The 25,721-nt window shown below is 37.5% G+C and overlaps 1 protein-coding gene across 2 annotated transcripts in view; it reads left to right on the top strand.

Annotated features, from left to right (window-relative positions):
- The window catches only part of DGKB (diacylglycerol kinase beta), a 683,215-nt gene that overhangs the window by 65,733 nt on the left and 591,761 nt on the right, over positions 1–25,721 (top strand). For both annotated transcript variants that reach the window (XM_052000688.1, XM_052000687.1), the window contains exon 2: positions 23,537–23,784. In XM_052000688.1, the coding sequence (XP_051856648.1) occupies positions 23,715–23,784 (70 nt within the window). In that variant the 5' untranslated portion in view covers positions 23,537–23,714. The remainder of the gene's footprint in view (positions 1–23,536; positions 23,785–25,721) is intronic.

Here is a 25,721-nt window from a genome sequence, read left to right as displayed (position 1 = left end):
AAGGATCAAATAAAAATATAGTTGTAAAGCAACAGTGCCTGTCCTGGAGTAGGGACTATCTACATGCTTGTTCCTTGTGCCCATCCCCTTGATTTCTGTGCCGCTTTTGATAGTGTTGACCACCTTTACCTTCTGGATGCTCCTTCTTTCCTAGGTTTTTATCATTGCTCTCTTCCTATTTGTCCAAAGCTTGCAAATAACTCCCCTAGAATTATATTCCCAGCCCCAATGTATGTGTGTATCCTTTGACCCTGATCCATGTTCTCATTTTTTCTACTTAACTTGTCTCTTTGTGATTATAACAACTCCCATGAGCTCAATTGTTACCTTGAAGCAGGTACTTTCTAAGTTTCCATATGGAGTCCTTATATTCACCACCACATCTTCAGCTTCCATCGGGTAATTCCATTAGAATGTTTCATTGACATTTCACATTCAACATGTCCACAGTCCACTTCATTATCTTGTCCTCCAACTTTCTCCTCTTAACCCCCTGTCCTTCTTCACCACATCTATCATTTCAGATCCCAGTTCACAATCCTACTTTCCTATCAACTTCAATATTTATTGTTGATTGATTGACCCATAGCTCAACTCTCTCGTTCAGTCTCTATAGGCAGTTTCTTTCCAGATCTTGTCTTCATAAAATCTACTTTCTCAACTCTCACTGACATCAGCCTAGGTCTTACCCTCATCATCTCTTAATTACACTATTGTAATAACTTTTTATATGCCCCTGATGTGCAGCCTTTATCCTCACCAGTCTAAATACTAAATGACTTTCTGAGTTATACTCACAAAGAATTGTCCTGACCATGTCATTTTCTTGCTCAAGAATCTCCAATGATTCCCTATTACCTCCAAGAAAAACACACGTTTATCATCTGGGTGTTAGATTGCTTCAGAATCTGACTACAATCTATCTTTCTGGATTGACTATATATTCTTCCTTCTTACACTGACTATATTCCAGCCACATCAAACTATTTGCTTCTTCTGTTGTGTGACATTGTGCCTCTTCCATCTAGGCCTTTTACAAGATGTCCTCACTGTCTCAAATGATCACTGATTGATCTCAGAATTCTTTAAACCAAGTAAAACACATCTCAGAATTTCAATGAGTTTTAGAATTAGAAGGGACCCTAGTGTCCAATTAGCCCAAACCCATGCATATTACAGAATTCCTACTTTTATATGCTCAACAAGTAGTTCTGCAACATCAACTTCAAGATCCTTAATAAGGGGGGAACTTCCTAAGGTATCCAATTCTCCTTTTAGAAAACTCTAATTATGAGAAAGTTAAATCTCAATTAGAGTTTGCATTTTACTATGTATACTCATGGCTCCAGACTGTGTCCTCTAGTCTCAAATGTCCCCAAGAACACCAAATGTTATTCTTTTCTAATTCCTTCAGGGATTAGGGCTTCACTCCCTCCTTTCCTCCATCCCCCAATTATTTCACATTTATTTTGCATGATTTATATACTTAATTATCTCTGACAATGTCCTCATTAGAGTGTATGCTCCTTGTGGATAAGAAATACCCTGTTTCAATCTCCACTTCTTTGAAGGTTGCTTGTCAAGTAGTAAGTGATCAATAAAATCTTTCAAACCCTGAATTCCTAATGTAATCCTAAAAGCAAAGGAGGATTGCACATTTGAGATTCTGCATCAGAATTTGTATAACTGTTTTTATAAGAATTTATATTCTGTCCCTTCTACCACCCCCTCCTCTCCATCACTAAAGCCAAAATAAAACAAAAATATCATCATAAGCCTACATGGTCCAGCAAAACAAGTCTCCCATCACCATGCCCCCAGATGTCTACTTCTCTATACAGTCTAAGCACATCAGCTCTGTGACAGGAGGTGAATGTTCTGGCATGCAATAGTATGGTCCTCTGGACTTGCTGTTTCACAATGCATTGACCAGAGCTACTATGACTTCCCCAAGTGTTTTGTTGTGTATACTCGTGTTTTTGTGTGTAGATGTTCTCCAAGTTGTGCTCACGTTGGATATCTCTCTTTTACATGATGGCTTTTTCAGATACTTAATAACTAGTTCTCAATCATCCTCCTTTCTCTCCCCCCAGTGGTTTCAGCTGATCAGAATAGGATATCAACTCAAGGTTCTTTCCCAGATGGGTTTCTCTTTTGGGGGCACTGTTCAGCTCATCGCTGTTCTTCCTAAAAGATGATGCTCTGACTTGACATTTTCCTCCAAGTATGATCTGCCTAGGCCATTCATTTCCTAATGCCTCTTAATGCAACCAAAATTCACATTTAGTTTCTTACCTGCAATATCACATTGTTTCTTCCCATAATACTCTCAGTCTTACAGGATAATCTTTATGGAAAAACCAAACTGTGATGCTTTAAAAGTTTCAAACAACCTCGTTTCTGAGTAACTTAATCATTTTCTTAAATAAACCAGTAGGTTATCAATAAAAGAATGGTCATTTGTCCATCTCTCTTAGATCAAAGGGGTCAAAATTTATATGCTCTTCATATAGGAGGGTGGCAATCAAGTAGGAATTATTAAAAGAAGCATTATTATTATTAATTATATATTATTGTGTATATTAAAATGAAGTTCTTGGAGTACATAACTTAAGTTCCTCAAATTTGGCCAAAGATACATCAATATCCATATTGCCCATTTTGATAAAAGGAAAAACCAATCTTTCCACTATCTGTCTTAATAAACACAATGAGCAGGAATATAGCCATTAACCCCAACTTAGAAGAATTTCTTCTATTGTCTGACTAGGTCTTGGCCTGGATAAATCACCAAGAGAGATTTCCCACATGGTTGTTTTCTGAATGGAAAGATTTCAGTTCAATTATATTAATTACTTATTAAGTATAAGAGAAGCATCCGTTTCTCACATAACTAATACATGTTAATAGTCACTTGATATCTTTATCATTTTCTACTTGGGAAATTGATTTTGTCTGTAGGCACTCTTTTTAAAAAATGACTTATTTATTAAAATAAGATATTCACAACTTTTCACTTTTATAGGATGCTTTGTTCTTTGATTATTAATGGTAACAGATTGTTACTGACATAATTTAAATTATTAAGTAGCTTTTTTATGGCATAAGAGCAATCATTTCCAATCCCAGCAGTTTGTGAGGGAAGAAATATTAGCTTTTCTCCTGGTCTTTAGGAAATATTCACGTTGAGATCCTGTCTGATTATTGCAAACCTTCACTGTGAAAGATATATTAAAGTTTTGTAATCTAGAGCATTTCTGTGAAATTCCACTAGAGTAGTTACTGAGTCCTGCCTTCTTCACTTGCTACTGGTCTTCATATCTGCTTCTTCCTCTGGAAAATGGAAGTAAAAATAAATTTTTAAATGAAGGAACTCATGGTGAAGTTTTAAAAAGTCCTCTGATTGAATATTATATGAGGATTTTTAATATTATCATTGTTCTTGATATAATAGTAAGTGACCATCCTCTTTGCACCTTACAAATGACACTGAAAAAAAATTCTTTTACAGTCTTCTTTCCACATTTCTGTTTTTCTCTTTTCCTCTTTAACAAGAAAATTGACTAGCATCAAATAAAGACCCACATACACACACAATAATGCAGCATGTAGACATACTCAACATATACACACATACACATTTTTGTGTATATATAACATATACACATACATATATGCATGCACAAATATAGATGTATATTCACACAGAAGAGAAAGACAGATAGATGGGTGTGTAAATAGATAGACAGATAAGTAGATAGGTATGTGGATGGAGATAGATCAATAGATAGGTAATCATTGTTCAGTTATTCCACTGTGTCCCATTCTTCATGATCCCATGGACTATCACACACTAATACTGTACATGAGATTTTCTTGGCAAAGATACATTTCAGTATCCATTTGCTTCTCCAATGAATTAAGGTAAACAGAAGTTAAGTCACTGGTCCAGGGTCATACAATCAGTGGGAATTTGAGACTAAATTTGAACTCTAGTCTTTGTGATTTCAGACCCAGTTGCTCTATCTACTGAGGGTCATATAGCTGTTAAGTACTTGAGTCTAGATTTGAATTCAAGTCTCTCTAATTCCACAAGCAGTGCTTTATTCACTGAACCACTTAAAACACACACACACACACACTTTTGTGTATAGATATATACAACATGTGTACATATGTATGTGGTCCATGTGTGCATATGTATCCCCACATGTATAAATCCATATGCACACATGTGAAAGAGAGGAGGAAGGGAGAAGAGAGGAGTGGAGGAAGGGGATTTCATGGCTCACATTGTTGATTAGAGTGGACTCAGGAAACTCAATTCAGAGGTGAAAGAAGGGACTCTGGTATGAGAAAATGAATGACATTGTATATTAACTTAAAATTTCCAGCATCAGGAAGTACTTCTTGCTAGTGAATTGTGTCCTTTTTCCAGTGATTAATCATTACCCGGGCAGATTACCTTGCTAGAGAATTGCCTGTCTTTGTCAATCAGTTTGTGATTTATCAGGGACCCAGAGCATCTAGACAGCCAGCATCTGCCTGGTTTTGCCAGGATGTCTCCTTTACAGCCAGAGATGCCATCAGCCTCTTCAGGCATTCTCCTAGCTCCCCCGGGGGCTGTCTGGTTGATAACTTTTTACTAGTGACAGCTATGAAGGTCAGGAGGCATTAGTCTTCAATTCCTGTCCCTTTCTGTCTCTGACAAACCATCACAATTTGCTCACAAGGCAAACAGAGAGAAATTCATCCTCTTGGTTTTGCAGAGATCTGATCTGAGGAGCCCCATTGAGGGGGATTCATAGGGACATTCATGCTTCTGTTCACTGGAGAGACAAAGATCTGCTTTTAACTCTGGACTCTGGATTTTTCTGACTTTGGACATCATCAACTCTCTTATTCTAAGTTTTCGCTCCTGTTAATTGAGAATAACATACATTTCTGGGTCGTCCTGTTTCTTACACTGCCATGCTTGTTTAAAATCCTTCATTAAAAACACAGCACCGATAAAGTATTCGACTCATCATTTGCATAGTTGCTGCTTGTATTGCTACTTTGATCTACACTTATCATTTCAGCAGTGAAGGAAAGAGATCATGTCTGTTTCCAATATAGGAGCTTTTCCATAACTAATGGTCCTACCTTATGATCTGGGATGCTAACATACACAGTTATGATCATGCATTCAATGAGTTTCAAATCAGGACTTGAAATTGGGTTTTACCTTCACATGACTGGCTCTGTAGCCTATAAATGTCCCTTTCCTCTTCCAGGCATCAGGAGCATTGTGATCATCTAAGCCCCTCCATCCCCATCAAATTACCTTGTATTTCATCTGCACATTTTATATATGAAAACATTGTGTATGTAATTAGTGATCAAAGTAACTCTCTCCCCAAATTATTAGATAAGTTTTTTGAGGATAGTTTTATCTTTGCAACCGCAATGTCTAACATAGTGCCCACAGAACTGCACTTAATTATAGTTTGCTGCTTGATTAACAAATCTAAGGTATTTGTTGATAAATTAGTGGCTTATACAGGGCATAGAAAGAATTCTCATTGATGGAGGCCTGTGGTGTTTTTCTTCTTTTGTATAATATAGTTCTCTCTGGGAGCAGGTTTCTTGGGGAGGTTTTCTGGAGGCAGCCTTAGTATCAATTCAGATCAATAATCACCCCAAATGCAGCCAGGTGTTAAAAGTTCAGATCTTTTATTGCTTCCTCCAAAATAGCCCGGTTAGTTTTCTTGGTGGCCTATCTCTCTGTTGGGTTCCAAGAGCTCCCTCCGGATGTCTCCAAATCCAAAGGTTTGTCCTTCAGTCTCCAGCCAGCACTAAGGTGAAAGCTGAAATGAATCTGACTCCACCTCTGAGAGTGGGCTTGTGGGCTTCCTCCCAGAGTGCTCTGTGTCTGTCCCAGAGTGCTCTCTGGCCTAAGAGCTTCTTGCTTATATGAGCTCTCTAAAGGTGTAAACCCAAGCATTGTTTCTATTAGTTCCACTTAGTACCTTGTTTCAAGTTCTGGTCCATAACATCTCCTTGTAAGATCAGATCAATCATACTGAACTATGCTAAATTAGATAATTATTGTCTCTATCAACTCTAATGAGTTAACACTTTGTAAGGATTCCAACAGAGGTCTTTGACTGGGGGCTGACTACAACTAAAGTTTGAAATCCAAAGGAAATTGTTAACTTTTGTGTCTCCAACAGGCTTCCCATCTTTTGGCTATCTCCCTTTCCCTCTCCCCCCTCCCTGCCCCACACCAAGTACCAAGCTTGGTAGGTTGCAGCAGGTAGTGAGGTAACTTCCTAAAATTGAAATGAGTTCAATAGACCTTACCTTCCCTAATTCATATAACAATGATGGATATAGATAGTAGATAACAAGCAAAGTTCCGTTTTGTGAAGGATGCTTTTCTATCCTCTCACACATAAGACGTGTGTTGTGTGTGTGTGTGTGTGTGTGTGTGTGTGTGTGTGAGAGAGAGAGAGAGAGAGAGAGAGAGAGAGAGAGAGAGAGAGAGAGAGAAAGAGTCAGAAACAGAAACACAAATAAAGAGACAGAGAGAGAGAGAAGAGAGAGAGAGAGAAACAGAGACAGAAATTATATGCAAAGGATGGATGGCTTCTCCATGTTTTTATGTTTTATGCTTCTGAGAGGTAATATTCAATATGTCATCTGAGTTTGGAATTCATAGAAATAGACATTTCTGGAAGCTCATGTGGGATATGCTTATGAAAACCATGTAATTTTCTACAAATAATGTTTAGGTTCCTGATTCAGGCATGATGTCTGGGAGATGGAACGAGGTGAGGGAGATCTAGGGCTTCAGCACGAGAGTGAGTTCTAGTGCACTATGGGGACTTGAAATCTCATAACTTAGTCTCATAAATCAGCATTGTTGTTAATATCGCCAAGCAAGGAAACTGTGAGGAAACAGATTTAGACTTTAGGAGAGGAGAGGAAAGGGAAAACAAAGAAAATATACAAAAACCTTTCTTTATAACTAGAGCTCTTGAAAAGTAGGAAAGAGCATATTGGGAGATTATAATTGTACCCATTATCCTCCTCCTCCTCATCATCATCATTATATTAGCTATGTTTATGTTATGTTTTCAGAGGACTTTAAAAATATTATTTTACCTTATCCTAAAAACAATCCTGCTCTATTATTCTTATTTTAAACATGGGGAAATTATGACAGATAGCCCTTAGTGATTTAGCAGTCAACTTTGGACTTCCTGCCTTTAGGACATTTCTCTATTCACTTTGTCACCTTTCTGCCTAGTCACCCATCTTCATTTTAGTTCATCAGATAAAGACTGAATAAAGATTTAAATTCATCCCAGAGGGAATTGCTACTCAACAATCAGCTGGATCAGCTGACTTCCAAGAGTTCTAAGACCTGACTTCCAGACTCTACAATTCAGTGATAAAGCAATAATCCTTTAAATATTTTACACTAATTCACATATGTGTGTGTAAATGTGTTATATAACATCTATCTATTCCGTTAAGATCAATGAATTCACGGGACCATTTTCTCAGGCACATCTGGAGCCTACCTTGCAATGGAGCATTTCTCCCAAGTCTTATCTGACCCATCTTAAATAGTAACTGGTCATAATTCCATAAGATTTAGAGCTGGATTGCACATTATATACTCTGCCATCTAATTTCACAGATGAAGAAACTGAGCATCAGATAAGAAAAGTAACTTGACCAGATCATACACAGGTTTTGTGGTACAATAGAAATTGCCACTAGTGACAGTGCTCTTTCATGACACCATATGACCAAGTAGTTGTATACCGAGTTCAATAATCTGAGTTTGAAGAAACCTCAGCCATCAGCTAGAGCATCAGTTCTTAAAGTGCATGGTCTCAGGACTCTTTTACACTCTCAACAGTTACCAAGAACTCCCCACAAAAAAAAAAAGATTTTGATGATGTGTATCTATCAATTTTATTGTATTAGAAATGAAAATGTCTTCCTATTATTGTGGAAATTGTTTTGACCTTGCAGGATCCCTCAATAGATTTCAGGGAGTTTGAGAAGTATTCAGAAAGCATTAAGTCTAGAAAAATGCCATCTTAACCAAGAATCTGCAATCCAATTTCTCTCACCAATGATTCCCTGCTCATTTGAAGACTTTAGTGAGTGGAAACTACCTTCTAGGTACAGAGGACAATATGAAAAAGTAGAAGAAACACAATGTGTAAATCAGACTTGGCCCAAGTTCAAAAGGAATAATAAACAGATAACAATAAGACCTAATGTAATGCCTACTTGCAAAAGAAAAGTGAATGAAGGAATAAACTAATGAATAACAACAACAACAAAAGATGTATTATGCATTTCTACAGAAACATTAATCTAAGCCCCGAACAATGAAAAGCAAACAACCAAAACAAAACAGTAAAAACAGCTCTTGCTTCCAAAGGGATTATATTTTTTTATGAGTAAATAATATAGGAAAAATATCCTGATTTGGAAATTTACAGAAATGGAAGTGGGGCCATGGGAAAGTAAATTGACAGCTTCCTTCCAGGAAGTGGTAAAGTTGATCTGGTGAAAATCCTTGGCTACAGAATTGGAGAGACTTCAGAGAATTGTGAAAGGGACTTTCTTGACATAGTGCTCTAGGAGAAGCAGACACTGGGTAGGAGAGGGCTGTCCAGGGGCTGGGGTTTCCCCAGCCTTGGCTTCTGAGACTTGGGACAAGATGATTATAGAAGAAATGCAAATAAATTGCTTTGTGAGGTCCATCTGGGGTAAAACAAACATTAGTGAAAAGTCAGAAAGAGACTTCATGGGAGCTTTGAGTTTGAGCTAGGCTTTAAAAGATCAGAGAATTTAAGAGTGGGTGGAGACACTGACGGGGCATGGTGGAATGGGGATGATAGCAAAGGGACAGAAGTGGGCCAAAAAATGATGTGTATAAAGAATTGCAAATTGTCTAATTTGGCTAGATTTTCAAGCACTTGAAAGAGAATAATAGGAAACAGACTAAAATAGAATAGCCTTGAATTTTAATAGTCCTTAAATACAAAAAGAGTTTGAATTCTACATAGGAGGTAATCAGAATCCATTATCTGTCAGCTAGTATTTGTTGTTGGGCTATATAGAGTGCAAAACTCTAAGGAAACAAACAAGCAAGCAAAAAGACATTATTGTAGTTGTTATTCAGTCATTTAGTCATGTCCAACATTTCATTACTCCATGGATCAAAGCATTCTATTATCCATTATCTCTGAAAGTCTGGTCAGGTTTATTTCCAATATTTCCATGATATATCTGTCCATCTCATTCTCTAACATCCTTTTCTTCTTCTTCTTCTTCTTCTTCTTCTTCTTCTTCTTCTTCTTCTTCTTCTTCTTCTTCTTCTTCTTCCTTCAATCTCTCTTAACATCAAGGTCGTCCAATAAATTCCATATTCTCATTATGTGGTTAAAGTGTTTAGTTTCAGTTTCAGTAATGGATGTTACAGTAAATAACTTAAATTAATTTATTTAATTATGGACTGACTTGAACTCTTTGCTGTCTGAAGGTTCCTCACATCTTCTCCAAAACAATTCAAAAGCATTGATTCTGCAGTGCTCAGCTTTTCTCACCAACTCTCACAGTCATATTGCTACTAGAAAAACCATAGCTTTCCCTAGATGAATCTTTCTTGGCAAAGTGATGTCTCTGCTTTTTAGTATTTTTCTGGAACTCTCTTGCTTTCTCCATAATTCAGTGAATTTTGGCAATTTGTTCTCCATTTCTCTGTATCTTTAAAAACCAGCCTGCTCTTCTGGTAATTATTGGTTCATATATTGTTGAAGCCTATCTTTCAGAGTCTTTTCTTTTCTTTTTTTTTCTTTTTTTGATCGATAGTATTTTATTTTTCCAATTGCCTGTAGAGTTATCAACATTCGTTTTTGTAAGATTTTAAGCTCCAATTTTTTTTCTCCCTCTCCATTACCTTCCCCTGCTCCAAGACAGCAAGCAATCTGATAAAAAGGTTATAAATTTATAATCATTTTAAATATATTTCCAATTTGTCCTATTGTAAAAGAAAAGTCAGAACAAAAAAATAAAAATCACAAGAAAGAAAAAAAAATAAAACAAGCAAAAAAGGTGAAAATATTGTGCTTTGATCTGCATTCAGTCTCCATAGATCTCCCTCTGGATGTGGATGGCATTTTCCTTCCCATGTCTACTGGAATTGTCTTGGAACAATATTGTTGAGAAAAGCTATGTCTATTATAGTTGCTCATTGCATAATCTTGTTGTTGATTGTACAGTATGTCCTCATTCTGCTCACTTTAGTTAGCATCAATTTATGTAAGTCTTTGCAGGATTTTCTGAATCAGCCTGTCAATCATTTTTTTTTATTCTCTCTCTCTCTCTCTCTCTCTCTCTCTCTCTCTCTCTCTCTCTCTCTCAGCAATTGGGGTCAAGTGACTTGCTCAGGGTCACACAGCTGGGATGCATTAAGTGTCTGAGGTCCGATTTGAACTCAGGTCCTTCTGTCTGCTCTATTGCACCACCTACCTGCCACCATCATTTCTTACAGAAAAAATAACATTCCATTATATTCATATGCCATAACTTATTCATTCAGCCGTTCCACAATTGATGGGCATCTACTCAGTTTCCAGTCCTTTGCCATATTGCAAAAAGGGCTGCTACAAATATTTTTGCAAATGTAGGTTCCTTTCTCTCTTTATTATCTCTTGAAAAGAAAAAAAAAAAAAAACTCAGTCATGGCATCACTGGATCAAAAGATATGCAGTTTTCTAGCTTTGGGGCATAGTGCCAAATTGCTCTCCAGGATGGCTGGTTAGTTCATAACTCTATCAATAGTGTATTAGTATCCCAGTTTTCCCATACCCCCTACAACATTTAACATGCTCTTTTCCTGTCATTTTATTATATTGCAGATTTTTAAGCATAATCTTCCTGCCATGTGAAATAAGCACAACTGTTCAGTAATTTTAACTTTCCTTGAAATTGTCTTTTTTTAGGTCTGGGACCTAATTGAGCTTTTCCAATCCAATGACCACTGCTGAGTTTTCCGAATTTCCTAGTGTATTTAATGCATCCCTTTAACATCATCATGTTTTAATGCTTTAAAAAGCTCCTCTGGAGTTTCCTTGCCTTCAATAGCCATGTTATTAGTAATGCTTCCTAAGGTGCCCTTGACTTCAGTCTCCAGGATGTCTGACTCTATATCAGTAACTACACTATTGTGGGTATCGGTGCTGTTAAGATCACTTCCTCAGAGAGCTCACATCCTAATCAGAAGAACATGCAATCACGTGTGTGCTTCCAAGGCATATACAAGGTGGGTTGGAGGTGATTGTAGAGGAATGCTCTAGCATTGAGGATACTACTTAGCTTTAAGGGAAAAGCTTCTTAAAGAAGATGGAGTTTTAGCTGAGACATCAAGACAGACATGTGGCAGAAATTAGGTTTCTGAAGAATTTGCAGGACTGGAGATTTGTTTTATGGAAAAAATGTATCTTATGAACCTTACCCACTTTGGAAACACTGAGACATGGAATTCAAATTAACACAACTTTTGAAAAGGTAGCTTATCTATTTAGAATATTTGTCTCCAACTAGTTAATTTAGACTTTGTGTTCAATTTTTCCCCATACTAACAGCTCGTCGAATAGTAATATTAATAAAACAAATCATTTAGTTGAGGGAAAAGTGAAGAATAAAATAATAGAAAATTAATAATCCAAAAAAATTGTGCTGTATCTGACCATAGTGCATTCTAAGAAAAGCTTGAGAAGTTCCTATAAGACTTGACTTCAGTTAGAGATAGGTAGGGTTTAGGGTCTTTTTACACCTGAAGTGGTCTTTTGGATGGTCTCTGGTGCTGAAAACTTCAGTGAAAAGAGGCAATTAGGCTACTCAGTGGTTACAGCACCAGCCCTGAAGTCAGGAGGACCTGAGTTCAAATGTGGCCTCAGACATTTAATACTTCCTAGCTGTGTGACCCTGGACAAAGGCAAATCACTTAACCCCCAAATGCCTCATTCAAAAAAAAAAAGAAGAAGAAGAAGAAGACTTCAGTGAAAGACTAAGTTTGTCTCACTGGCATGGCTTACCTGCTCTGATAATATCTGTATGGATACATAGGCTTCTCTTTATGCACACATAGCCTAAAACCACTATTTCTCTTCATGGTTTCTTCTTCCCTCATTTCTTTTCAGATTTTACTTAGTTTGCCTTGAATTCTATTCATTGTCTTCCCATCTTCTGTTGTGCTTTTCTGCCCTAGCTTCCTTCTATATTTTGTGTGATAAGAAACCTAGGAGAATCATCAAATACTCTACCAACACTTTTGGTAGGAACATCCCTCCCTTCTCTGACTTTTTTCACCATGAAAAGGGCTTGAGTGTCCTCTCCTGGCATTTTTCTTCTCTGTCCCTTTCATATAGACAAAAGAAGGAAGAGAATTCCATCCAAATCCACTCTTCACCCTGACGAGCTTCTGGCCATCGGACAAAAATGACACACAAGAGCAGATTAAAAATAGAAAGTTATTATTTTCAGAAACTCTCTCATGATTGAAATATGAACCCTTATAATCCACCATTCTATTAAGACTTCATTTTTCTCAGCTTTTCCTGCTGGCAAGAGCCCAAACCATCTCTTCATCATGACTTATTTTGCTGATAGATAAAAGATGGGATTAATCCTATTCAATATATTGTTTTAATACTGTGAAATCTCCCTAGGAAAAACTGTGAAGGACCACAAAGTCAAAGATTAAAAATAAATCTAGAGGAAAGATTCCGACTCCTTCAGAGAGAACCAGGAAGATGAAAAAGTGATATGAAAAGGTTCTCTAATGAATTTTTCATCATTCAATCAATCAGCACTAAGAACTTATTTTGTGTCCAACCCTAACCCGGAACTTGAGAGTACAAAGACAGCAGTAAAAGTCTCTATTCTTGAGCAAATGACATACCAACAGACAGGATGATATGTATACACATAGTCATAAAAAACAAACAAAACAGCAAGTGCTGTAAGGTAAACTCCCATGGCCCCCACTGTTTACAGACTAGGTAGGCTATAGTTCACCACTTCCCCAGGTTCTCTAGAACCCTCCAACTCTTGTTGATACCATTCCCTCTATTGCAGGGTGGCCCTCATTTAACCATAAATGACCAGATTAGCTTTCAGACAGAAATGATTACTCAAAAAACTATTATCACCTATATGTTTATAATTATTTGTATATTTATACAAATGTTTTTCCAACATATGGGAACCATAATCCCTCTACCCTTTTGTTCTACAGCAAAAGAGAAGGGCAAAAGAGAAGGATTAGGTTCATAGCTTCATTCCCTATCTATAAAGCAGTCCCATCCCAAGTCCAAATCCATCTAGTGTTCTCTGGCTTCTCAGTGTTTCCATATTGGCGTGGCTGGCTGTACCAATCTTGCTGCAATTCTGGTTGCAAAATCAATATTGGCTTCTCCCTCCCAGATCCCATGAGGATCACTGCTGTCACCTGAAACTGGAAAGGATAGACAACACAGGACAGCAATAAGCACCCCCAGGCCCATTTCTTTGAGCCACAAAGGGTGAACAGTCAGAGGAAGTATTCCACCCCACACTGGTTTGGATCATAGCATTCATCCCATGGGTGAAGTGGAATCTTTGTACTGGAATTGGGAGATAAGTGTTATAGAAAAGAAAATTAGAAAGAGAAGGAATGGCTCAGTCTCTCCAGTTTTAAAGATGCTGGCAACCAATCAATGCAACCCCCTCCACCCAAATAGAAGGGAATGTAGGCCTCCATGTTAGGAAACATGGATATGCTTGAAAAATCCTTCAAAGGTTCTTCCATGGTAAAAGTAGACAACCCAGATGAACATGGGTTACAGTTGTACCTTAAGAGGGAAGAGGGAGGGCCACTAATAGCTGAGGAACCAGGAAAGTGATTTTGCTGGTGGGTTCTGATTGATTGTCAGAAGTTAACTTTATGTTTGCTAATAATTAATGATGTATTTTTATGAATGCTGTGAGGGGATGGAAAAGTGGGTTCTGGGAGTTTGGGAAATAAGGGCATTCTAGGTAATAAGGACAGCCACTACAAAGGCAAAGAGATGGAAGATGAAGTGTTAAACTTGGGAAGGTAGGAAGAACTCTGGTTGAGAAGAAAGCTCGATGTCCAACAGAGAGATTTGTATTTCATTCTAGCATTGATAAGGAGAACCTGGAGTTTCTTGAGCAAAGGAGTAATAGGGACAAATCTGAGCCTTAAGAAAATCTCTTCAGGGATCCTATGGACAATAGATTAACAACAGTAGCAAAAGTAAAAATGAAAACAAAAACCTGTTGTAACCCAACATCATAGATCTCTCAACTGAAGCACACTGTGACAGAAAACCTTCTCATCAATCTTTTCAAAGGGATATTACTGTAAAACTTTCAACATTTGATTTACAGTTGTATTTGCCTATTAGACATTAGGAATAATTGAAAATTAATTTCACTACTCTGCAAGTGCTGCAGATATTGGATGTCTGACATAAAGAGAATTCTCTCACTTCTGTTCCATATTCTTCAGGCACGGAGAGAATGTTTTCTTTTTGCTGTTTGTTTTGTTTTCAATCTATTTCATATTACTAAATCAGAGGAGTTTACAGAGACCTGAATTTTGTACTTGTGCTTGTTGTTGTTCAACAAAGAAATGGACATTTCACAAATTTCTAATAGAAATGGGGGTTTTGCTCTTCTATTAATGGGTTCCTTTATTGGATATGTTGAATACCTTCTAGTGTGGCCCATGTATGATGCCACACTGTGTGTAAGACTTTGGGTTGCCACTACTTTGAAAGATATAGGACTTTTCATGGAAGGTGAGTGGGATAAACAGTTGAGAATATCTCCTACATATCCTGGGACCAATTACTGGCTTTCACAGGGGTAAACGTGGCAAAAACCAGCCATTGGGAATATGGAATAAATGATGTACAGAGAGAGAACAAAGCGGTATTATTGTGAAATGATAATTAGCATGAATCAAAGAAACAGTGAACATAGTGAACAGTATTATGTGGAAGCAGAAAGGTGAGAAGAACCTACACATTTCTGGGGAGGAGGTGCCCTAATGTGGGTCCAGAATAAAGAACAGTTACCTGCTATGAGGAACTTTGAAAATGTGAGGAGAGTCAGTGATGGGAGGAGTAAAGGCAATGACTCCTTTCTTAGTCTTCAGCTGGGAAGATAGATGACCTTTAAATTTTATTCCAGCTCAAAAATTAATAAACCAATGTTCTATTCAGACCATCTAGTGAAGATCACAGGAGACCCTACTATTCATGTAGAGGATGTCCTATATTTGTGACTCTAAGGACAATAAGGCCAAGAGTTGTGATACTTCAATAAGTAGGGAATGGATATTTAATTATTTCTTATTCCCATTCAAGAGAAAATAAAATACAAGGGGCTGAAAATTTTACATACTCTTGATGGACGGATATTCCTTCTAGAATTCATACTCTAAAGACCTTTTACAACTGAAAAGGACATCTGAGGGAGGTGTTCCTCTAATGGAGATCCTAGCTGGTATCCCCAAAACTTACATTGGATTAGCATTTATGAATATAATTGTGCTCCATATATGTTATCTACATTTACATTTTTTTTCATTTTGCATATCATTCATATTAGAAAAAAAAAAAATCCTTCAAACCCCCAACCTCTCTCTAGTAATGGATTTCTTTGCCAATCCTGCAAATATGGAGTCCCTGGCACTCATCACTGTTTAAGAATTAATTTTAAGAAGGACATCAGTTCCTCTTATGCAGCCATAAATTTCTAGCAAATGCTTTCAGCATCCATCATTGTGGCTTAATTAATAATAATAAGAAAGGACATAATTGTGGCATCATTCATTTTTAATTTAGTGTAGTATCTGAAGAAAATCCTTTGTCAGAAGTTAACTTTGTGTTTGCTAATAGTTACGGATGTAGTATTATGAATGCAGGGAGAGGATGGAAAGAAGACAAGAAAAATTTGGTTATTGTGATTTGGATCCAATTGGATGCAAATTCCTTTAAAAAGCTTAGTGAGTGTGTGTGTGTGTGTGTGTGTGTGTGTGTGTGTGTTTCTGTGTTTTTGTCCCAGCATCTTGCACAAAGTGGGCACTTATCAAATGTTTTTTGCACTAAATTCTCAGAAGATATACATACACACACACACACACACACACACACACACATGTGTGGGTATCTATTTGTCTGTCTGTCTGTCTATCTATCCATCTATTATGATATCTATCACCCCAGATTTAGATACCCAGACAATAAAGATTAGGTATAACCAACATGGATGGTGCTCCTAGAATCATAGGGCTAGACTTGGAAAGGACCTTCAAGGTAATTACATTTTATTCCATTCCATTCCATTTTATAGATGAGGAAACTTGAGGTTTCATAAAAGCTTTAATCTTGTGCAAAGGTTCTGTCTTACTTTATATCTGTTACATAATCCATTTCCCTTAATGTTTTAGTTTTCTAAAAGTGTACAGAAGGCAACTTTTCAGGTGTCTTCATGGTTATATCTCTTTCCTGAGTGAAAAATGATTTTTTTACACACTTAGAAATCTATGGTATGAAAAGTTAATTCACATGGAGGCAGAATTGGTTTCCTTCATAATCCTATGAATTTTATTTTTTTTTATAAATTTAGAAATATTGCCCTTATGGAGTTTCTAGGATTCTATAGATTACTGAAGGAGTTCATATATCTATGACTTTGTTCCACATCAAGAGTTCTCTATACTAATGAAATTCCAGACTTGGATATTGCCACTATCATTACTGTTGCAAAAATGATACTAAGAGCAAATGATATCCTCCCTCCTCACACTTTGAAAGACTTCTCCTTCAAATCAAAGAGCAGGGAATAATGTGAATCCTGAAATCAGCTTATTCTCTCCCTTTTCCAGGAAATGCTAAGTTTTCTAGACTGTCTTATTACCATGGTAAATGCAAGCATGAAGTGTCCAGATTACCTTGATGAGCATCTTTAAAATACCTATAATGAGAAAAAAAAGCTTTCCTGATTGCTTTTTTAAGTCTCTTCAAGGCAGTCTCAACACCTCAACATAAATCCTTGTTCTCCCCCTTATTTTTTCTACTTCCCTAAGAAACCCCTGAGATTATATTTCCCCTATAAAAAATATGCTTGTGATAAAAAAAAAAAAAAATCCTTGCTAAATCCTTTTCCAGGCAAAGCCCACTATGAGGTACTTTCTCGCTCCTTATAGTGTCTTCCCCTTAATGGTGTTTTTCTCCTTACCATAGTTAACTCTGGTTAGTCTGTTTTAACTCCTCTATGGATTTAATATGCCAGTTAATGGTGTACTTATACTTCATGGCATATTTTTTAATGATTTCTTCCAAACTCCTTTTCTTCATAACCCAAAATTTTCTCCCAAATGTATTTCATATTTATCATTCCTGGTTTCTATTTTACCTTTTCATTTTATCTGTATCTTTTATCTAAAAATTAAATAGATAAATAGATAGATAGGGAGAGAGAGAGAGAGAGAGAGAGAGAGAGAGAGAGAGAGAGAGAGAGAGAGAGATTAAAAAAGTAAATAAGTAAAACAAGTCACATTTAGGGAACATTTTAGAGGAAGGAAAGTCCCTTATCTCCATTGGTCTTGTGTGCAATCTATATCATTTCCTATAGTGAGTGGGCTTCTGCTTTCCAGATTAAGACCCACAAAAAAGAACCTAGAATTATCTCAGGCACCTCCAATCATGCTATACTTGTCTCTTACATCTTTCTCTGGATCTACTTATTTCCAAACACCGATCATTATCACTTTGATTCCCCTTCTGGGTTATTTCCAAGACAGAAAGATCCCCCAAAGTCAAGGAATTCCTTTGCGTTTATCATTGAGACCTTTTGTAAGATTTTTCTCTCTCCATTTTATGAAATCCATTGATAGGATAGTTGCCCTATCACATCGAAAAGGGTATTAATTCCAACAGAGACCTAAAAAGGAGACTTTGGACTACTAGAAAGATTTAAGTTACAGGGACATAGATGTAAGGAAACATATACAACATGAGGAAAGATTTACTATCCACTAGCATTGGCCCCAAATGGCATGGACTGCCATTCAGGCCAGTGTAATGGAGGCTCGATCCCCAAAGGTCTTAAAGAGGAAGCTGAGTAACAATGTATAAAGTGCCATTGAAGGCATCCCACATATAGTAAGCATTATGTAAATGTTTAATTGCCTTATTCATTTCCATTCCCTTTCCCTTATACTCTAGGGTATGTTTGTGAGGATATTGCAGAACTAATTTGCAAGTTGTTTAAAGAGGGCAGTAATATCAAAGCCTGAGGGGAAAAAATCTCAGATTTTTTTTAATATTACCCAAAAATGACTGAGAAAATTACCATTAACAGCCATCCCATGTGCCTCCTCTCTCATGTATACAATATCTTTTTGAAGGCCTTTTATGCAGGCATTGAGGGAATCCTTAAGGGCATTGGCAAGGAGTGGGCGGAATAGCAGTGACTGTCTATAATAAAGGACATCTTTGCCATTTCAAAACAGATTTTAAAAGGCAGACAATACAAGACTCTATCGTACTTATTATTGATTTTTAAAAATCAACTCAGTAGGTCAAAATGCCCTCTAGAAATTTTGTCATGGCATGGGATTTTCCAGCAAAATGTCAACATCATTCAAAATTTCTTGGAAGACACAATAACTGAAATACTCTTGTTTCATAATCCTTTGATAATCATCAAAAAAAATTAATGGACAGCAGATGAATCATAAAAGAAGGACATATGTACTTATTAAAGGTAAAAAATGGAAGGGATTTCAAACAGAATCCAAGGCAAGGGATGCTTTCTTATGGATGAAGCTAATTGTGTCAAGCCCAAGGACACTGCATTGTCCTAGAATTAATCTGTTATCCCTCAAATCAGTTTAGCAGGTCTATCCACAAAGTAAAAACCAAGTGGATGAAGAATGTCCACTGTGCAGATTTCAATATGCAACTGAATGAGAACCAATTAGAGATTATCCAAAAACAGGGATAATTGGAATGATAAATAAAGATAGACAATAAGCTGAGTCCAGAACTGAAAATGAGGAGAATGGGATCGATTTGGGAAATGGTAAAGCACTTCTGCTATTTCCAAGCTTGCTGTAGAAAGAAAGGGCCTTATTCAACTTTATTCAATACATCTCCTTTACTAATATTGCTGCATTGAATAAGATCTGGACCACTATGACTGTAAAGACCTGAATATGCACATCACTCAGAGAATAGGAAAATTCATGGCTGGTGTGAGCAGACTAAAACATAGAATCAATGAGGAATTCTTGAGAAGACCTGGAGCTTTGGGTGCTGTTGAAGACAATTATGGAAGGAAAAGAAGCTGGGCTAGATGCTGGAGATGTGAAGATAAAAGAATCAGAGAGAAAGATTTCTGGATGATTTGAGTGCTCCCCTGGTACACTTATAATGTTGGGGAAAATATAAGAAAGCATCTGGAATGTTGAGTAGGATGATGCCCTGTGGAGAATTTGGGAAAAGACAAGATTAAAAATCCCACAGAATGGGCAGGTATAATGACTGGAATAGCTCTCTGGAGAACCACAGGATCAGCCCCAGTCCTTGTCTTAGTGGAGGAATGAAGGAGGCAGGAGGGCCATGTGGCTGATCAAAGATGGAGTCTGGAATCTGGAGTCTTCTCTTGTGTCAGTGGCTGATAGCTGTGGCTGAAAGCTTTCTGAGTCTGGGATTCCCTTTAAATACTCCAGTAGGATTTACCTCACTACCTCATACTGAGCATGCACAACATTAGAACATTGTCACCATATTACTCTAAGTATATGCCAACTAGATTGATTACATCATTACATTGCATTACATTAAGTATGTGCTTAGAGAACCATTATCTCACATTGAATAAGTACTTAACTATAAATCCCTGCTGTCCTCGATTTAAGTATGCCTTTTCAGAGTTCCTACCCTCTACAAGCAGGAATGGATGGGTTGTGTTCTACACTCCTAGGGGGAAATCCCAAGTCAATGGGTTTTAGCATTTGAGTATCTAGGTAGACTTTTTTTTTTTACATGCATTGGAGGAAAAAAAGAAGGAAGGAAGGAAGGAAGGAAGGAAGGAAGGAGGGAAGGAAGAAGGAGGGAGGGAGGAAGGAGAGAGGAAAGAAAGAAGGAAGGAAGGAAGGAAGGAAGGAAGGAAGGAAGGAAGGAAGGAAGGAAGGAAGAAGGAAGGAAGGAAGAAGGAAGGAAGGAGGGAGGGAGGAAGGAAGAAGGAAGGAAGGAGGAGGAAGGAAGGAAGGAAAGAAGGAAGGAGGAAGGAGAGAGGAAGGAAGGAAGGAAAGAAGGAAGGAGGAAGGAGAGAGGAAGGAAGGAAGAAGGAAGGAAGGAAGGAGGGAGGGAGGGAAAAAGGAAGGAGGGAGGAAGGAGAGAGGAAGGAAGGAAGGAAGGAAGGAAGGAGGGAGGGAGGGAGAAAGGGAGGGAGGAAGGAAGGAGGGAGGAAGGGAAGAAGGAAGAAGGAAGAGAAAGAAAAGAAAAGAAACAAGATGCTTATTCAGGGTTACATTGCTAGTCAACACTTGAATTAGGATAGGGTTGAGAGGAAATTTTTTTGTTGGTCTTTTATAATGACTGTCAAGACAGATCTAAACAAAGAGAACTAAACTAAAAGAAAACAAAGAAACAAAGATCTTATTATTAGCAAGTCAATAAACACATGGAAGGGCTGATCACTAAAGATATAGAGGTAGGGCCAGCTGATAATTTTAATAATGAGATAGACATCAGCAAAAAAAGTTGGGACTCCTGTATCTCAGTTCCTCCCCACTATGACAGTTTCCTAGTACACACAGATAGGAAGTGTCTTGACTATGTGACAAATATCAAGGGAGGGATTGTCCAACACTGATTGGCAAATAAGTCTGGAAAGTTTGGACCAGTGAGTCATCATAACTGTCAATAATAGGATACCAGGTCTTGTTGACTTCAGGTTTAATGCTATCTACTTTGCCACAGTAACGAGAATAATAATAATAGTAATAGTAAGTATTTATTTAGTGCTTTAGGATTGGAAAAGTAATGTATTTCAAACTTATAGTACTCCCATTTTATAGATGAGGAAACTGAGATACAAAGAGATGAAGAAATTTTCCAAGGTTTCTGTTAAAGTGTCTGAGCCTGGGCACTCAAGTTTTGCTGACACCAAGTCCAGAGTTCTATCCCTTATCATTTATCTATCCCTATCACTTAATGTCTTCTTTATTTCCCAAAGAATCCTTGCTGTCAAGTGCCCAAGAAGTGGTCATTCATTTAGTCTTCATGCTTGGGAATGGATAAGACTCCAGGTACAAGAATCACTTCTCAGGAGGCTTTGCAAATTTTTTTGTACCCAGGACTAAAAAAAGGGCTCAGTCTTCTGGCTGGCCCCAGAGCCAGTGGAGGACTCCCCTCCCTTCCCCACAATCTATTTTTTTTTTCTCTAGTGCTAAGGAGAAAACAGGGGATGGGGATGGAAAGGGAGAGGCAGTGAGTGGATGGGTGGGGGTAGAAGCCATTTGAACTGCCTTTACTTCTAAGAATTCAGCCAAGCTGTAGACCAAAAGAATAATTGCTTGGAATCCTAGAGTGTTGCCTTTATTTTGTAAATCTTTCTCATTAGGATGTAAATTGGCTGTCCCTGGTTCAGAGAAGACATCTTAGTGTTGGGGGGGAGGATGGAGGAAAGGGGAGAGATTTGAGTAAATGCATAAAATTAAATGTAAAAAAATAAAAAATAAATAAATAAATAACATCTAAGAAAGTCATGTTCTTTTTTCTTGTGTAAGATGACATTGGAACAATGGATTTAGAATGAGGAGAAAAAGCCTCATATTTACAAGTATAAATTGGTCCAGTGATACCTTGATTCAAGAATTCTAGGAAATCAATTTTTTTAATGCAGTCAGCTGCATAAAATGAGAAAAATCATGCTTAAAAAAAAAGCCATAGAGCAAATTGGAGTCCAGGACAGAGGGCTGACAGAGTCCCTATACCCAGTCTCACAGCCCAAGGGCAGTGGACAAGCTTCTTCGTTCTCTTCTGGAAACTCCTTTCTTCCCTTTACAGGAGATTCCAAGTACTCTAAAGCTCTTCCACTTTTCTATGCTGTCTGGCCCCTTCTTTGGGGGTACATTAGGAAATTATAACTAACAATCTGTAGACTACTTTCCTTGTGGTCAGTGCCTCATTAGAGTCTTCCCACATCCTCATTTAAATAGCCCACTGTTGGATAATCTTTTCCTCCTTGTTGACTGATCACAGATGGATTCAATTAACCTTTTGCATTTCAAACCTTTCTTGTTATCACAAATTATGGAAGGAAGCTTTGAATTTGGCCTTGGTGGGAGGGGGGGGGAAAGGAAATTTTGGAGTTCACAGATTTTCCTCTGTTCTTCTTGAGGTCTCTAAACTTAATTTCACCCTGTTGTCCATCAAATAATACCCCAGTTGCAAGATCCAGGCATTCACTTTTAATACCTTGGCTGTTAACACAGCAGATGCTACATTAGCTCTCAATCAATGGTTTGGGGGTTATAATAGTTCCTTCCCTCATTTATCAATTAAATTAAATTGGTAAAGCATGTAGTGAGCCTCTACTATATAAGAGGAGGGGAGGGGAAAAAAAAAAAAAAAGGAGAGACTTTGCTTTTAAGGGCCTGTAGACGTGAGCTTTGGGGCAACAAGGGAGCTCCATAATGCATAGAGAGCCAGACATGGAGTCAGTATCCTTCATCTTCCTGTGTTCACATTTGACATCAGATAATTATTAGCGGTGTGGTCCCTGGGTAAATCACTTAACACTATTTTACCTCAGTTCCCCTATGTAAACTGACTTGGAGAAGGAAATGGCAAACCACTCCAGCATCTCTGTCAAGAAAATCTCAAAGAGAATCATGAAGAGTTGGACACATCTGAGCAACAATGAAATGATTAAGTTTGGAGATTTAGAGATAGGATAAATCTTACAGGTCATTTTATCCAACTCCCTCAGTTTATTTTCTCTAGTCACACAGTGGAAACTAGAAGGTGAACTAAGTTCCTGCCACCCCAGTGTTTTTTTTTTTGAGGGGGGTTGTTTTTAACCCATTAGACATGGGATCAGGGTTTAAATTTTACCCCATAATGACTACCTTTGTGAGATTGAGCAAATAATTTACTTCTTTCAGTTTCCTCCTCTGAAAAATGGCTACAAAACTATCCTATATCTCACAAGACTTTTGCCTCTCAAATGAGATATGATTGGAAAAAGTACTTTGTGAAATTTAAAATTATAAGTAACAATTATTATACACTAAAGGAATAAAGAAATATCTTTGTAACGCAAACAACTTTAGTAACTGGAGAAGATTATATTGAGAGATAGAAATATTCATTCTACTAATTAGGGAGTGCCATATGATAGATAATTTCAAATTATCCTTTTTTTTTTCCAGAACTTTGATTCATCCTTAAAGTAAAGGACTTGCATCAGTAAACATCTTGCAGCAACTGATGATATATTTTAATATCTGGAGTTTTCATCTGATCATGTGGAACCACTGAAGCTCAGGCTTCAAGCAACCACCTGTCTTTGAAGTCCCCTGATATGTGACAGAGTTCTTGGAAGCCATTATGACAAACCAGGAGAAGTGGGCTCACCTCAGTCCTTCTGAATTCTCTCAGCTCCAGAAGTATGCTGAATGTAAGTATCCAGGATTTTGATATTTTGAAAATAATCCAATTGAATGGAGACTATTGGGTCTGTATGGGCCAGGGGAGGTATGTGGGATTTGAGATTAGAAACCTTGGGTTTGGATTTCTGTTCTTCCCCAAGCACATTTGTTGTCCTTGGGCTAGGCAAGACTTTTGATGAAGTCTCTTGATTTGTAAAATAAGGGATTTGGATTAGATGGTCTTTAAGAGCTTCCAAGGCTATACTTTTAAGATGCTGTAATTTTACTTTCCCTGGCATAGAACTTTCAGCCACAAAGGTTCAGAGTTCATTTCATTGTCTTTACCCTGCACTGCTTGAATTCATGATCCTTCCCTAGTCCCTCTATGAATCCTCTTTATTTTGTGATGGTAGCCCTTAAAAAGCAACAACCACAACAACAATCACCACGACCACAACAACAACAAAAACATTCTATGGATGTGAATCAACAACTGGTTTTTCTATCATCCCCAACTCTCCCAAGATGACTAGCCCAACTTCTTTCCTGTCCTTCATACTTTTTTCTGGTATTTAATATGTGGCCTTTAGTGGCTGTCATTGTTGGTAATCTGCTACTTTCTTTACATCCTCCATTTATTTTGCATCTCATAACAAATAACATCCAAGTTTGGTCTATCAGGGAAGGGATTCCTTCTGAGAGTCAGAATTTTCATGTATGAACAAAGATAAAATTTCCAATCTAAGGAGACATGAGGGGAAAGGACAGGTAGAAAAGGAGTCATTTGGCAATTGGGTAATGATTTAGAGATTATTTAGTTCAATCTCTTTGTTTTTGTTCAGTTGTTTTAGTTATACACAACTCTTGGTGACTCCATTTGGGCTTTCCTTGGCAAAGGTACTGAGATGGTCTACCATTTTCTTTTTCAGATCCTTTTACAGATGAGAAAATTGAGGCAAACAGAGCTAAGTGACTTTATCAAGGTCACAAAGCTAGTATCTAGGCCAGGTCTATTTAACCCTAGACCTAGTGCTCCTTCTGTAGGATTAATTCTTTCCACATCAGACTTGGGAAAGGGTACTTTGTTCCCACTTTAACATCATCAGTGAAGAAAAATTCATCATCCAGAAAGTAGCTAAGTTCATATTTAGGAAGGTCTGATGTTAAACCTTAAAATCATGCCCATCACTGTATTTTGTTTAGGTGGTTAGCCTTATAAGGTAATATATATTTTGGGCTAAAACAGTCAAAGATAGATTGAAGCTGTTTCTTGAATGATGTGACTGAGATTAATTATGTTTATGTGGAGGGAGGGGACTATACTTTCTCTCAAAATGCAACTTAATTTCCAGCGACCACACAGGACCCCATTCCTCTCCCTTCTCTAGGATAAACACAGACATCCTCCTGTCTATTACACCATCATCTCTGTATCCTGTCCCAAAATTTACTTGTTCACACAAGTCCCCAACTACAAATGCACCCCAATCTCGGGTCATAAAGTTCCTAGGATAAATGCTGTCATCAGCCTTTCTCTCCTTGGATTCTAACTTCCCTTTATTTCTCAGCAGTGATTGACATTCTTTTCATTATTGTCTCTTTTGCCCTTCATCCTTCTTCCTTCCCAGTCTACCTTAGTTCTATATACTTACTCATCCATTGTTGAAATGTGACCATTTTCCTTGTAAAGCTTGGGCTGGGACAAAGTAAAAATCCTGGTTCTGTTTTCCTAAAACACTAAGTTTAACAATTGAATTGACTATGCTGGGGCTGAGCCAGTTGTGATCCAGGTTGACCTTTGATCTTGTTAGTTTAACACCTGGATCTACTGTGACACCTAAGAATTCAAAAGGTCTTCTAGAAAAGAAGCCAAAATTTGTATCATAATTTCTGTCCTTTGGAGGTAAGCAGAGCTTCTTACCTCTAAGACAACTAGCCACTCAATTATTTGAAGACAGCTATTAGC

Source organism: Antechinus flavipes, chromosome 5 (assembly GCF_016432865.1).
Source record: "Antechinus flavipes isolate AdamAnt ecotype Samford, QLD, Australia chromosome 5, AdamAnt_v2, whole genome shotgun sequence".
Lineage (NCBI taxonomy): Eukaryota > Metazoa > Chordata > Mammalia > Dasyuromorphia > Dasyuridae > Antechinus > Antechinus flavipes.
This window is presented reverse-complemented; position numbering and strand designations above follow the sequence as displayed.